The 15,746-nt window shown below is 48.4% G+C and overlaps 1 protein-coding gene across 1 annotated transcript in view; it reads left to right on the top strand.

The window, feature by feature from the left end:
• LOC112257841 (autism susceptibility gene 2 protein) overlaps positions 1-13,975 on the top strand; it is a 495,635-nt gene extending 481,660 nt beyond the window's left edge. The window contains exons 8-20 of the mRNA XM_042326824.1: positions 17-340; positions 3,938-4,233; positions 5,249-5,481; positions 6,835-6,879; positions 8,006-8,101; positions 8,301-8,372; positions 8,730-8,759; positions 8,879-8,950; positions 9,376-9,517; positions 9,983-10,063; positions 10,507-10,590; positions 10,802-11,030; positions 11,149-13,975. Coding sequence (XP_042182758.1) covers positions 17-340; positions 3,938-4,233; positions 5,249-5,481; positions 6,835-6,879; positions 8,006-8,101; positions 8,301-8,372; positions 8,730-8,759; positions 8,879-8,950; positions 9,376-9,517; positions 9,983-10,063; positions 10,507-10,590; positions 10,802-11,030; positions 11,149-12,469 — 3,025 coding nt within the window. The 3' untranslated portion in view covers positions 12,470-13,975. The remainder of the gene's footprint in view (positions 1-16; positions 341-3,937; positions 4,234-5,248; positions 5,482-6,834; positions 6,880-8,005; positions 8,102-8,300; positions 8,373-8,729; positions 8,760-8,878; positions 8,951-9,375; positions 9,518-9,982; positions 10,064-10,506; positions 10,591-10,801; positions 11,031-11,148) is intronic.
• The last annotated feature ends 1,771 nt before the right edge of the window (positions 13,976-15,746 follow it).

Below are 15,746 nucleotides of genomic sequence, written 5' to 3'. Positions count from 1 at the left end.
CAGCCCTTTCCCCCAGCTCCCGTCTGGCCCAGGTACCTGTCCACCAGCCCCCACGCTCAGAGGCTTCCCTCAGGCCTCAGATCCCTGAAGTCCTGCCTCTCGCTCAGGGCCAAGAGCCCTCGCAGCCCCCCCAACCCAGGCCCCAGCACCAGCCTCAGCCCCTGCCCCATCCGCGGCCTCCGCCCACCGCCAGCCTGCACCCACACCTTCCGTCTCCCGCCCTACCGGCTCACCACCCCAGCCAGAGCCAGGCCGGGCTTCATCGCCCTCCCTCACGCTGTGGGCCACACCCTCGCCCCCTGTCTGCCTACAGCAATAGCCTTAGCTTCAACGGCCTCAGGTGAGTCCCAAGTCTATTTACCTGAAAGTATTCAAACTCTGATCTTATGTCAGCATGTAAATGATTGGCAAGATAAAACCTTGAGTTAGTAATGCGCTGAAACCCTCCAGCCAATTAACATCGCTGACTCTCACCAGGGTAGTTAAACCACTGCCTCTCCAGCTGAGCGATAAGTGCTTGGATTTATTTACCACCCACATTGTCATCCGCTGATAGTAGCCTTCAGCTCTCTACCTACCAGTCACAGCTCTTTACCGATCTCTATGGATCAGCTAGCTGTTCCACCACCCATAGTCAAGCAGCATACTGTGCTTTAATTCAGCGCTCCAGGATAGCCGCCCCAGAGCCCCACTCAGCCCCAGTCCCAGCGAAGGCTCTCCGTCTCAGGGAGGAGCTGGCTCTGTGTCTGGAACCCTCTGCCAGTGTGCCAACGGGTCTGGCAGCCTCTGTGAATAATCACATGGTGGTTATGGAGACAGGCGGCAGCTGCTAATAAGCTTTTGGGCTTAGCTTGTTAAGATACTGCTACATGAGTCTCAGAGGGAGAAACCCACACACACAACAACAGACTCTCTGCCTGGTCTCTTCCTCTCTCTTGCTCTGTCCTTTTTTATGCATGTACCTCTGGAGCTGCTTAAAGGGATCATTTGGGATTTTGGCACTCTTTATCTACTTCCCCAGAGTCAGATGAACTTGTGGATACCATGTTTATGTCTCTGTCCAGTATGAAGGAAGTTAGTGGTAGTTTGATAATGATAATTAGTGTTAGCTCAATGACTGGAAGGCTATGGGTATCTACTAGCATGCAAGCAAACCCAGCCCAGTCACGGACCAGGATGTCTTGCTCCCAGGCAGACTAAATAACTTTTTTGCCCGCTTTGAGGACAATACAGTGCCACTGACACGGCCTGCAACGAAAACATGCGGTCTCTCCTTCACTGCAGCCGAAGTGAGTAAGATATTTAAACGTGTTAACCCTCGCAAGGCTGCAGGCCCAGACGGCATCCCCAGCCGCGCCCTCAGAGCATGCGCAGACCAGCTGGCCGGTGTGTTTACGGACATATTCAATCAATCCCTATACCAGTCTGCTGTTCCCACATGCTTCAAGAGGGCCACCATTGTTCCTGTTCCCAAGAAAGCTAAGGTAACTGAGCTAAACGACTACCGCCCCGTAGCACTCACATCCGTCATCATGAAGTGCTTTGAGAGACTAGTCAAGGACCATATCACCTCCACCCTACCTGACACCCTAGACCCACTCCAATTTGCTTACCGCCCAAATAGGTCCACAGACGATGCAATCTCAACCACACTGCACACTGCCCTAACCCATCTGGACAAGAGGAATACCTATGTGAGAATGCTGTTCATCGACTACAGCTCGGCATTCAACACCATAGTACCCTCCAAGCTCGTCATCAAGCTCGAGACCCTGGGTCTCGACCCCGCCCTGTGCAACTGGGTTCTGGACTTCCTGACGGGCCGCCCCCAGGTGGTGAGGGTAGGCAACAACATCTCCTCCCCGCTGATCCTCAACACTGGGGCCCCACAAGGGTGCGTTCTGAGCCCTCTCCTGTACTCCCTGTTCACCCACGACTGCGTGGCCACGCACGCCTCCAACTCAATCATCAAGTTTGCGGACGACACAACAGTGGTAGGCTTGATTACCAACAACGACGAGACGGCCTACAGGGAGGAGGTGAGGGCCCTCGGAGTGTGGTGTCAGGAAAATAACCTCACACTCAATGTCAACAAAACTAAGGAGATGATTGTGGACTTCAGGAAACAGCAGAGGGAACACCCCCATCCACATCGATGGAACAGTAGTGGAGAGGGTAGCAAGTTTTAAGTTCCTCGGCATACACATCACAGACAAACTGAATTGGTCCACTCACACAGACAGCATCGTGAGGAAGGCGCAGCAGCGCCTCTTCAACCTCAGGAGGCTGAAGAAATTCGGCTTGTCACCAAAAGCACTCACAAACTTCTACAGATGCACAATCGAGAGCATCCTGGCGGGCTGTATCACCGCCTGGTATGGCAACTGCACCGCCCTCAACCGTAAGGCTCTCCAGAGGGTAGTGAGGTCTGCAAACGCATCACCGGGGGCAAACTACCTGCCCCCAGGACACCTACACCACCCGATGCTACAGGAAGGCCATAAAGATCATCAAGGACATCAACCACCCGAGCCACTGCCTGTTCACCCGCTGTCATCCAGAAGGCGAGGTCAGTACAGGTGCATCAAAGCTGGGACCGAGAGACTGAAAAACAGCTTCTATCTCAAGGCCATCAGACTGTTAAACAGCCACCACTAACATTGAGTGGCTACTGCCAACACACTGTCAATGACACTGACTCTACTCCAGCCACTTTAATAATGGGAATTGATGGGAAATGATGTAAATATATCACTAGCCACTTTAAACAATGCTACCTTATATAATGTTACTTACCCTACATTATTCATCTCATATGCATACGTAGATACTGTACTCTATATCATCGACTGCATCCTTATGTAATACATGTATCACTAGCCACTTCAACTATGCCACTTGATTTACATACTCATCTCATATGTATATACTGTACTCGATATCATCTACTGTATCTTGCCTATGCTGCTCTGTACCATCACTCATTCATATATCCTTATGTACATATTCTTTATCCCCTTACACTGTGTATAAGACAGTAGTTTTTTTTGGAATTGTTAGTTAGATTACTTGTTCGTTATTACTGCATTGTCGGAACTAGAAGCACAAGCATTTCGCTACACTCGCATTAACATCTGCTAACCATGTGTATGTGACAAATAAAATTTGATTTGATTTGATTCAGATACCCATCGACTTCCAGTCTTCATTGCACTAAAGCTAGTAGGATTGGCTCATGAAACGACCTCTAACTTCCTTCATACTGGACACAGAGACATACAAATGGTATCCACAAGTTCATCTGACTATGGGGAGGTAGATAAAGAACATCAGTGCCAAAATCCCGAAGTGTCCCTTCAACTAGAGAAGCGTTCAAACACAGATGCTGTTCTATAATGTTTGCCAGTGGTGGTTATTTTAGCAATAAGGCCCGAGGGGATGTGGTATATGGCCAATATACCACAGCTAAGGGCTGATCTTAGGCACGACGCAACGCGGAGGCGTCGTGCCTAAGATCAGCCCTTAGCCATCGTATATTGGCCATATACCACAAACCCCAGAGGTGCCTTATTGCAATTACAAACTGGTTACCAATGTAATTAGAGCAGTAAAAATAAATGTTTTGTCATTCCCGTGGTATACGGTCTCATATAGCACAGCTGTCAGGCAATCAGCATTCAGGGCTCAAACCACCCAGTTTATAATTGCACTTATAAACTGGGTGGTTTGAGCCCTGAATGCTGATTGGCTGACAGCCGTAGGTATATCAGACCATACACCACGGGTATGAAAAAACATTTAATGGGATGTGAAACCTTTCTGTCTATTAGAGCTTCATATCTACTATAAATAGGGGGAAGAGTTGACATGTGGAAGTGGTATCATTTTTCTTTTTCTCTCTCCCCTTCTCTGTCCTTCTCTCTCTCTCTAACAACAGTCGGAGCAGTACCCCGGGCGGTACCAAGCCCCACGGCCCCGCTGGCCCGTCCCCACACCTACCCCACCTCCCGCCATCCGGCTCAGTCGCTGCAGCAGCAGCCACCGCCTTCCCCCTGTCCATCCCAGCCAATCAGATTGCTCCCCACGGCTTCCCCCCCGCCCTGCAGTCCTCGCCACACCCCCATCACCCCAATATGTTTGCGCCTCCAGCAGTCTTGCCCCCACCTCCGCCACTGACGTCTAGCACCCTGCCGGTCCCCGGAGGACATCCCGCCGCTGGGACACCCTACTCAGGTAGGCACATGTACCAGGCTGCCCCCCACGTGGTCTGGCAGGAGAACTGCACCACAACAACAAAGTGTAACGCTGTAAATTCTCATGGCTGTTGTGGCAGAAACCAGGTCATTTGTGGCATGATAGGTGCGTGTGGAGCACAAGACATGTCAAACTGTGACAGGGAGAGAGAGAGACGGACATAAGGTTACCTAGGTGCTAATTTATAGGAGAAAGAGACTGACGACTCAGGATTGTGTTAGCTGCACTCTGCCGTCTGTGTTTGTCTATAGTAGTGCAGTAGGTGCTGACAGGCATCCTGTCCTTCCCTCTGTCTATATTCTGTTGGGTTTGATTAATTGATTGATTTGGTTACTCAAACAACACACACTATCTTTCCAATCAGGCCATGTGATGAAAGTGCTTATGCCCTCTCCTGTCGTGCCAAACTGTGATCAAATGTGATCATGATTTAGCAACGGTATCGCTCTGAGCAATTCTCACTTTCACAAGGAAATGTGTTCATCTCACCGAAAATCAAAACAGTCAATACAGAATCATTTTTTCTGAAAAGCATGTCAAATGCATTTGTCTATTTCTCCTCGACCTGTTGTGAGCCGGTCAGTTAATGAACAGCTCTGGTCTAAAATGGGGTTAGAGGTTTTCATATAATTGCAGTAACGTTGCTGACTCTTCAAGCAGCATGCTCCGTTCAGGAATGTCCTGTGTGACTCCCATAGTGAAGATGATACAAGGACGTTGTCATCATTCTCTATCTTGGTTTTAATGTGACATGTGACTAACACCATAGATCCTCTGTAATGGTTGTACTGCACCGTCATGGATATTGTTACTCTCACTTAAAACAGATCTGGAACAGACACTTTCGCTATCATGGTTATTCTTCCTCGTCTTCTCCGTAGCTGTTATAGAACCGATCTGGCAGAGACAAACACACACGGGCCCTGACCATGAGTCTTCTTCTTTCCTCCTCCTCTTCCTCCTCTTCTCTCCCTCTCCTTTCTCTCTCCTCCAGAACAAGACCTGCTGCGCCAGGAGCTCAACAACCGTTTCCTCGCCTCGCAGAGCGCCGACCGCGGGGCCTCCCTGGGCCCGCCCCCCTACCTGCGCACCGAGCTCCACCAGCACCAGCACCAGCACCAACACCAACACACGCACCAGCACACCCACCAGCACACCTTCACTCCCTTCTCCCACGCCATCATGCCAACCCCTGCACCCCCCATGGTGCGTACCCCAGCCAGAAATGTGAGGATAAGTAGAACACCACTCCGGGGAAGGCCGAGAGGGTTGTGGGTTTTGGGGAGGAGGGGCGGTGGACTGGGGGGGGTGAGGTGGGGGTGTAATGATAGCAATGTTTGATGATGTCTTATTTTATTAAGCTTTTATAGCAAAAACCTCAAAGTGCTTGGTGTATATGCACTAACAATGGGGTGGAAAGGGTAGTGTTTTTGAACACGGCTGTTTTAATACAGTATTGGTACTTTAAGGTAGTCCTAGTCTTGCTGGAGGAAAACTTTTTTTTTTGTGGCGTGCCTTCTAATAGTAACCATGTGTTTCTCCATTCTTTACCACAATGATGCCTTTCTTCTCCCAAAAACTCCTTCTAGTGTTTTCTCTGGAATATTTTGGGCACCCCAAACTTGAATCCAGCTTTTGCTAAATTGGCAATAACTGCCCCCAAGGCGGAGTTGTTTAATTCTGTGCCAGCTTTGAGAACATAATACCAGTTTAATCATTCTGTCTTAAATGACATCATGTACTGTAGTTAGTTGAGTTTTCATTATAGGAGAATGCTTTGGGTTTGGAGCCCCGCTGTTTGTCTGGGGCCACAGGCACTGTGTGGCTGTCCTGCTGATACAGGCCTTCTCACCAGCCCTCTCTCTAACACACACACACACACCCATGGTCCCAGACAACGGACACACACTTGTTTTTCTATCCTTGTGAGGACCTGAAATATATTTCCATTCAAAATCCTATTTTCCCTAAACCTTACCCTAACCTTAACCCCTAAGCTTAAAATAGCCTTTGTCCTCGTGGGAACGTAGGAAATGTCCCCACGAGGATAGAAGAATAAGACCACACACACACACACACACACACACACACACACACACACACACACACACACACACACACACACACACACACACACACACACACACACACACACACACACACACCTACTGTAACCACAGAGTATTTTACATTGCTCTGAAGATATTCCTCAAAGGCAGATTGGCTAGCGCTCTGGCAGCTAATGAGGACATGAAAGTGTTTTTAAGGCCGCAGTGTTTATACTTGACTGGGGGAAATGTATTCCCTAGGTCCACATTAAACCACTAAAACCTCCCCAAATGAGACACAGGGATACACAGAGCTGCATAGTTTATGAGCTCTTCAGTCGCTCACGAAATGGGGGCGCGAGAGGCAGGGAAAGGGCTGTTAAGGCTGAGGATAACGATGTGGTCAAATGGCTCCTCTGTGTTCTTGATTCACTAAACAGCCCAGTCTGACATGTAGATCATTAAGCTTCTCTTTAGCTGCTGGAATATTCTTTCCCTGTTCTTAGTTCTGTTTATTTCCTTCCTTCTACAGTTTGAAAAATTCCCAACAAAAGTTGACCCCTTCTACAGACACAGCGTGAGTTTCTCTGTGTTTGTGGGGTAGTTTGTACACTCAGTACATGCCTCTCCACCCATCTATCCATGTTAGTTCATGTTGTAGTTCTGTGTGTATTTACACAGTAGCTCCCATGCCTCCACCTCTGCTTCTGCTCTGAGAGAATACAGCATCCTGTCTGTCTGCTAACACGACTGCCTGCTTGCTCATTCATTCACTACTGTACCATTCACACGATGGAACCTGGCTGAATCATTGCAACCCCCTTCCTACTCAAGTGAATAGGACAAATTCTCAATTTAGTTCAATGGCTGTACCAAGTGTGTGCGTGCGTGCGCGTGCGAGTGTGTGTGTGTGTGTGTGTGTGTGTGTGTGTGTGTGTGTGTGTGTGTGTGTGTGTGTGTGTGTGTGTGTGTGTGTGTGTGTGTGTGTGTGTGTGTGTGTGTGTGTGTGTGTGTGTGTGTGTGTGTGTGTGTGCCGCTAAATGCTTTTGTCTCCACCACAGTTGACCTCTGCCTTCAATTACTGCTCTGCTATTCTGCGGCATTCAACTGTTGTGCATGTTGTGAATCAGAGTAGCAATTACATGTTAGTCAGAGTTTGGTCTTAATTCGTCCCACTACTATCACCACCGTTAGGCTGGATAGCCCCTCTTTAAAAGGTGTTCATTAATGTGGAAGTATATTATGTAAGCCTCAACAGACACCCGTTGTGATTGTATAGGAGGATTCTTTCTGGTTTTACTCTCAACACTAGCTAAGACTAGCCAATAACTGTAGATTTGTTTTAGTGGCTAATAGGTAACTCATAGGTTATTACTGTGTAATTTCCATGTTAGTGCTTAGTAAATACCTGGTGATTTCAGTACTATTATAAAAGTGTAACGGTTTTAGTTTTGTGAAACACTTTGAGCCACTAAGGACAGTGACAGTTGTAGCTACCTGACTGACGTCGGTCTGGATGTTGATCCCTAGATATGGTGGGTTTGTTGTGACATCATCAAGTCTGCCATGTTATCCCCCCCAGCCCCCCTGTACCCTGTCATGTCATCATGGCCCCTCCCTCCTTCATCTCAGTGTTCATCCAGCTCCTTCTCCTCTGTCGAAACAACACCACACCCATCCTCACTCCTCTCTTCTGTTCTCAGCTGTTCCACTCCTACCCCCCGGGCGTGTCCGGCATTCCTCCAGTGATCCCTCCGAACGGGCCATTCGGCTCGCTGCAGGGGGCCTTCCAGCCCAAGGTAGGGGCCACACACTCAAGAAGTGAACATGACAAACACATCTTCATTGTAGACGGTGCTCTGACAGCCAACACACAGCTTAATTAACATACGTTATCAGAATAGGGAGTGGACTTGGGAAACGTGCATGTACACACTAAAGACAGAGATGGTGCTCCCCATACCTCCTCTCACAATGAGCTCTCTCTGTGTTCTGTAGACTTCTAACCCACTGGATGTGGCCTCAAGACCTGGAGCAGTCCCACACACACTCTTACACAAGGACCCCAGGGTAAGCACCCTGTCTGGACACACTCACACACTCTTACACAAGGACCCCAGGTTAAGCACCCTGTCTGGACACACTCACACACTCTTACACAAGGACCCCAGGGTAAGCACCCTGTCTGGACACACTCACACACTCTTACACAAGGACCCCAGGGTAAGCACCCTGTCTGGACACACTCACACACTCTTACACAAGGACCCCAGGGTAAGCACCCTGCTGGACACACTCACACATTCAATAGTGAAGCCACGCATAGTTGCTAAATAACAACACCTGAGAGACATGAAAGTAACTGAGGCCCCCCCCCCCACCACACACATCTATCTATCTTTAACTCTCCCTCTTTCTCTCCTCTAGCTAACGGATCCATTTCGGCCCATTCTCAGGGTAGGAATGCTTTAGTTCTCTCTCCCCTAAAAGAAAACTAAAAATAAACGTCCCATAATGTGTCCTTGAGAATCCTGCCTTTGAGGTTAACCATATCTCCTTGTTTTGCATTTGTCCAGAAACCAGGGAAGTGGTGTGCCATGCATGTCCATATGGCCTGGCAGATCTACCACCACCAACAGAAAGTCAAGGTGAGACCTCCCCTTTGGACTTCCTTCCACTCACAGACTGTAGAGAAACACTGTCTGTTGTGCTTCACTATAGTGTGGTTCTCTAAACCCCAATGTTTTATCATCTAAGCCCCAAACCAGTTACATTAGTAGTATAATCCAGCTCCCCTCCTGGAGAGAGACAGTATTGAGAGAGAGTCTTATAAGAGGACTGCCATCTTGTGGTATCTTCAGTGGTGTACTGGAGGGAAAATGACGTTTACACATATGTTTTATTTGCACGAGCGTTAACCCATCTTTTGCAGATATGCAATGAAAGTATAGGAAATGTTACTTTACTCGCATACGGCGATCAGCTTCATGCCTTAGCTCTCAGATAACCCTTCTGCTGCTGTGTAGGCGATGGGTTTTTCATGTGCTGTTTCTCCCTGTCTGGCGTCTTCCAGCAGCAGATGCAGGTCGACCCACACAAGCTGGACTTTGGGCTCAAGCCGGAGTTCCTGAGTCGACCCCCCGGCCCCAGCCTCTTTGGCGCGATGCACCACCCCCACGACTTAGCGCGCCCCGCCACGCTCTTCTCAGCAGCAGGTGAGTGCGAGTTGGTTAGTGTCCTGGGTAAAGGTAGATTGACACCATAGAAATTGGATTACCAGAAGGGACAAAGCCCTTCAGACCAGAACAATTTGACTGGAACACTCATGGGTCATTGTATTTCTATGATTGACACAATATCTCCAGGACCTCCTCTCCCCACAGAGCTAGATCAATCCCACTGGCCCCATGGTCTATTTTTAACATGACGTGTCAAGGCAAAGCACCGGTCTCCACATAGGTTACAGATTACATGTTGAGATCAATGCTCTTGCCTCTACAAATGGACGCATCCTGCTTATCTTTCCTACATTGCATCTCAGTTCAAAATCATTAGGGAAGCTATGATGCTACAATCAAATATTTGAGCTACATTACACATGACTAAGCCAAGGGAGATGAATATCTACTTTTTCTATCATGAAGATGTCTTACATCAACTCTTTCTCTTTCCCATGTCAGGTTCTACACACCCGTCAGCCGGCCCGTTCGGCCACCCGTCCCACCACCCTGGCAACTTCCTCACCCCTGCACCTCACTTAGGTAAGGCGCAGCCCACACAGTACACCTAGTCAAGTCAAACTTGATTTAAAGAGATAAAAACGTAGCATTTCAATTGATTTTGAGGGTGTATGGAGCACTGAGAAGTACAGTGTCTGTGTCAGAAGCTGGTTGACACTGTAAAGGAGCAATATAGAGAGGGTGCTGACTGTGTTTGCTCTCTCCTCCCTCCCGTGCTCATTCTCTTGCTCTTTCCCTCCCACTAACTCTCTCTCTGTCTGCCTGTCTCTCTCTCCCTCCCACTCTCTCTCTGTCTGCCTGACTCTCTCTCCCTCCCACTCTCTCTGTCTGCCTGACTCTCTCTCCCTCCCACTCTCTCTCTCTCTGTGCCTGTCTCTCTCTCCCTCCCACTCTCTGTCTGCCTGACTCTCTCTCCCTCCCACTCTCTCTCTCTGTGTCTGCCTGTTTCTCTCTCCCTCCCTCAGAGCCATTCAGTAGGCCTCCCTCATTTGGAGGACTCGCCTCTCTCAGCACAGCAGCCTTTGGTGGGCTTGGAAACCCAGCACTAAGTGAGTTTCATCTCCATGACAACAATGTATACGTGTATTTGACAACCAATCATTTGGATTTCCTGTCAGATTCTGAAAATGAAAAACAAACGTTGCTTGGGGTATTCATGGAATTCTAACGTTAGAGTTGACCGACCATCACACCAGGGTAATATGCCTTTTAACTTGTGTTTTGGTCTTTTCTTCTTTCCGTGTGTTGAATCCCTAACAGCGCCTAACTCTGTGTTTGGCCATAAAGACAGCCCCAATGCACAGCAGCACTTCAGCAACAATCACGAGCCGTGGAACCGGCTGCACCGCACACCGCCCTCCTTCCCCACCCCTCCACCCTGGCTCAAACCTGGCGACTCGGAGAGGAGCGCTTCAGTCAGCTCCCACGAGAGAGACCGAGACTCAGACAAGCGAGACACTTCCTCCGTCAACAAAGATGACAAGGAGAGGTGGGTGTTATGAAGAGACAACTCTGAATGTACCCTAAAGTTATACCACTGACAAACAATGAACTAGTGATACAAATTGAAATATGACTTTAAAGCCCATTGTTGTGTGTCCATCCAGGGAAGCCATGGAGAAGCGTCACCAGACCCATCCGTCCCCAGTCCCCATCAACCCCATCAGCCTGTTGGGTCACAGCCGTCCCCCGGAGCCCCCAAGGAACCACCTGCCCCCCAGCGAACCCCCCAGGGATAAGGACAAGCCCAAAGACCGAGACAGGGACAGGGAGCACCCCGACTCCTGGAAGGACAATGGCACAGACGAGCACAAGCTCAAAGAAAATCACCACAGCGACAAGGACACAACGCCAATCATCCACGACGTGCGGGTGTCTGAGGACAAGGCCAATGGCAGAGGGACGACCTCACCCTACATCCGCCAGACCAGCCTGGACCGGCCCAACGGGGGCCTGGGGAGGGGGGAGAGGGAGGCCCTGATGGAGAAGAAGGGAGAGCTGCCCTCTCCATACGAGCACCACAAGAAGAACAGCAATGAGGTGAAGGTAAAGGAGGAGAGGAAAGAGGAGCAGGACAGCCCTGCGGACAGGGACAGGCCCCCCTCTCACCCACACCCTCACATCCACCCACACCCGCCCCAGGTGCCCCCCACGCCCAGCTTCCACACCCACCCCGCCTCCTCCATGGCGATGCCCATGGGCATGGCGGGTGTCCACCCAATGAACAGCATCAGCGGCCTGGAGAGGACTCGAATGGTGGCCCCCTTCATGGGCATTAGCCCCATACCAGGGGCAGAGAGGTTCCCCTACCCAGCCTTCCACTGGGACCCCATGAGGGACCCGTACAGGGGCCTGGACATCCACAGACGGGACCCTCTGACCAGGGAACTGCTGCTGAGAAACGACCCCCTGCACCGGCTGGCCGGGCAGCGCCTCTACGAGGCAGAACGCTCCTACAGGGACCGAGAGTCTCATGACTTTAACCGCGACCACCACCACCCTCTAGCCCTGGAGCAGCGCCGGGAGCAGGAGGCCCGGGCCCACCTGGAGGAGCGTGAGCGCCTGCACATGCTCAGAGAGGACTACGAGCACGGCCGCCTACACGTCGCCATGCACCACCCGGCCCTGGAAGGCCACCTGCCACACCCCCACCCCGGCCTCATGGCCCCCGGATTACCCAGCATGCACTACTCCAGGGTCAGCCCCTCGGCCGCCGCTGCAGCGTATGCCGCCCACGCTGCCGCAGCCGCAGCCCACCAGAATGGTATCCTGAACAAAACACCGCCCACGGCCTCCCTGAGCGCCCCGCCCCCCCTTATCCCCACGCTGGGTGCCAGGCCAGGATCCCCCAGACGGACTATGCCACTCACCACAGACATCAGAGACAGACCGTCAGCCCACAACCACAAAGACATAGAGGCACGGTGAACGGAGCGGGGTGCAAACCCAGCCTCACCCTGGACTACAGGCAGATTCTGCCCCATACCCTGTGTCTGACAGAATTACTAACACTGAACTCACACCAAGCACTTAGCTTTGGGAAAACTAGACTGTACCATAGCTGTGAATAATATGTGGTTGAAAAACACCCACAGATGATGTTTTTGTTTGAAAAAAAAGGGGGAAAAGGGGGATGAAATTATGTAAACAAAAAATGAGATTTTACTAAACTCCTTTTTTCCAGTTTGCTCCTGCTTTTTGTGTGTATTGTTCTCTTGTATAGAAAGCGGCCTGGAATACCCTGAAGGTGTGTAGGCTCATAGAAACGGCACCCTCACAAAGACATTTTGGAATGTACAGGTACTTCAATGCATTGACAGACAGCAAAGTGTGTAGATATGTGTACAGTCGACATGCTCACTCCTTAAGGAACAAATCAAGGTACAAATATGCAAAAGGGTGTTTTGAAAGCTTTACTTTGAACAAATGTAAATAGAGGACTATTATTAAGAAGGAGGAAGGGTAGTATGTGCTTTTTGCTGATTGGTTTTTGCTTGAAGCGGCAGAAAAAGCATTGTACCAGAGACCACCATACCCCCCATTCAACTATGCAACAAATGTCTGGGCTTACACTCTGAAAGCCAGCCTGGTCCCCACCCCAACTAACTCTGACAACACTGTATTCTCTCCACAACCAAGATCTCACAAAACCATAATAATGTATATATCACTGAAATGAAATAGCGCTCGTAGAAAAACACTATACCGTACAACGGTTGTGCAAACGTAAAACAATTTTCTTAAAAATTATACAAAGTTGTGGTGACAATCCTTAAAATGTCTATTATAGAGCTATTTTTATTTTCAGAGGAATTCCAATGCCTGAAGTCACCGAACAGACAGTTTAAAGTGAGAAAGATCCCTTACTTATCAGTTACCCCAACAACTCAACTCACACTACTCCCACTACTAGTCTTGTTTTGGAGAGAATACAGCACATGTACAAAAATACACCACATTATCCCTTCTAAAGGAGTGTACAGTATGTGTTTGGAAATAAGTTATGTTTATCTAACAGTGTATTAAAGTCCTAAGTTGTTGTATCTACAAAAATTTTAAAAAAGACAAAAAAGACAGTCTAAACTATGGATAGTTTGTTTCTAATGAGCAGAGATCTATTTTAGTAGTCCACTGAAGGTTTAGTTGTGCGCTTCAAAACTCTGTGAGAGCCAGATGTTGTGCAGTGTTTTTTTAAAACCCCACATTAAAAATGTCCACTGGAGCCGTAGTGGTTAGTCAATGCGTATTGCAGAGAGATTGTTAACAAGAAAAACCTTTTTTGCTGTTAATCATGTACGTTAAAAAAAAGTATTTCTAGAATCAAAAAATAATAATTAAGACCAAAAAAAAAAAGAAGCGACTGAATCTTCAGCTCCTCATTTAAACGTGTGTTATGTAAATTGTGCCATGTTATTAAAAAATGTGAACTAAAAATGTCTACTGGTTTTTTTATGATCATGAGAGGTAAATAATTGTGGTTGGCACTAGAAATGTAAACATAATGTCCGACCCGACGTCAGTGGTGTAAAATAACCACACCGAACAAAAATATAAACGCAACATGTAAAGTGTTGGTCCCATGTTCATGAGCTGAAATAAAAGATCCCAGAAATGTTCCATATGCACAAAAAGCATTATTTTTTGCACAAATTTGTTTACAACCCTGTTAGTGACAAATATAATCCATCCACCTGAACGGTGTGGCATATTAAGAAGCTGATTAAACAGTGTGATCATTACACACGCGCACTCTGTGCTGGGGACAATAAAAGGCTACCCTAAAATAAATGTTTTGGCCACAGATGTCTCAAGTTGAGGGAGCGTGCATTGGCGTACTGACTGCAGGAATGTCCACCAGAGCTGTTGCCAGAGAATTGAATGTTAATTTCTCTACCATAAGCCGCCTCTGATGTCGTTTTAGAGAACTATGGCATGTGGGCGAACTTTTTGCTGATGACAACGTTGTGAACAGAGTGCCCCGTGGTGGCGGTGGGCATAAGCTACGGACAACGAACGAACACAATTGCATTTTATCGATGGTAATTTGAATGCACAGAGATACCGTGATGAGATCCTGAAACCCATTGTCGTGCCATTCACCCGCCACCATCACCTCATGTTGCAGCATGATAATGCACAACCCCATGTCGCAAGGATCTGTACACAATATCTGGAAACTGAAAATGTCCCAGTTCTTCCATGGCCTGCATACTCTCCAGACATGTCACGATTGAGCATGTTTGGGATGCTCTGAATCGATGTGTGCAATAGCGTGTTCCAGTTCCCGCCAATATCCAGAGACTTTGCACAGCCATTGAAGAGGAGTGGGACAACATTCCCAAGGCCACAATCAACCGCTTGATCAACTTTTTGCGAAGGAGATGTGTCATGCTACAAATGGTGGAAACACCAGATACTGACTGTTTGTCTGATACCCGCCCCGACATGACAGTCATGTGAAAGTCATGTGAAATCCATAGATTAGGGCCTAATGAATTTATTTTAATTGACTGATTTCCTTACATGAACTGTAACTCAGTAAAAAAAATGGATGCATGTTGCATTTATACAATTTTTCAGTATAAGTAAAACAACTTTGAAGTACTCCTAATGTAGGTTTTTGGGGTATCTGTAGCGGAGAACACTTCAGTTGTTTTCCCTAATTATTCAGAGATCAATAGAACTAGAGACACCAAATGTATTGACAAACAACTTATATACACTACAAGTATGTGGACACCCTTTAATTTTAGCCAAACACGTTGCTGACAGGTGTATAAAATCAAGCAAACAGCCATGCAATCTCCATAGACAAACATTAGCAGTATAATGGCCCTTACTGAAGAGCTCAGTGTCTTCCAACATGGCACCATCATAGGATGCCAGCTTTCCAACAATTCATTTGGTCAAATTTCTGCCCTGCTAGTGCTGCCCCCAATCAACTGTAAGTGCAGTTGACCGGGGCATGGAAACGTCTAGGAGCAACAAGGCTCAGCCGCAAAGTGGTAGGCCACACAAGCTCACTGAATGGGACTGCCGAGTGCTGAAGCGCATAGCGGTCAAAAATCGACTGTCCTTGGTTGCAACAATCAATACCGAGTTCCAAACTGCCTCTGGAAGCAATGTCAGCACAATAACTGTTCATCGGGAACTTCATGAAATGTGTTTCCATGGCCGAGCAGCCGAAGATCACCATGCGCAATGA

Source organism: Oncorhynchus tshawytscha, linkage group LG09 (genome assembly GCF_018296145.1).
Source record: "Oncorhynchus tshawytscha isolate Ot180627B linkage group LG09, Otsh_v2.0, whole genome shotgun sequence".
Lineage (NCBI taxonomy): Eukaryota > Metazoa > Chordata > Actinopteri > Salmoniformes > Salmonidae > Oncorhynchus > Oncorhynchus tshawytscha.
The sequence above is the reverse complement of the archived record's forward strand: the minus strand, read 5'-3'. Positions and strand labels throughout refer to the sequence as shown.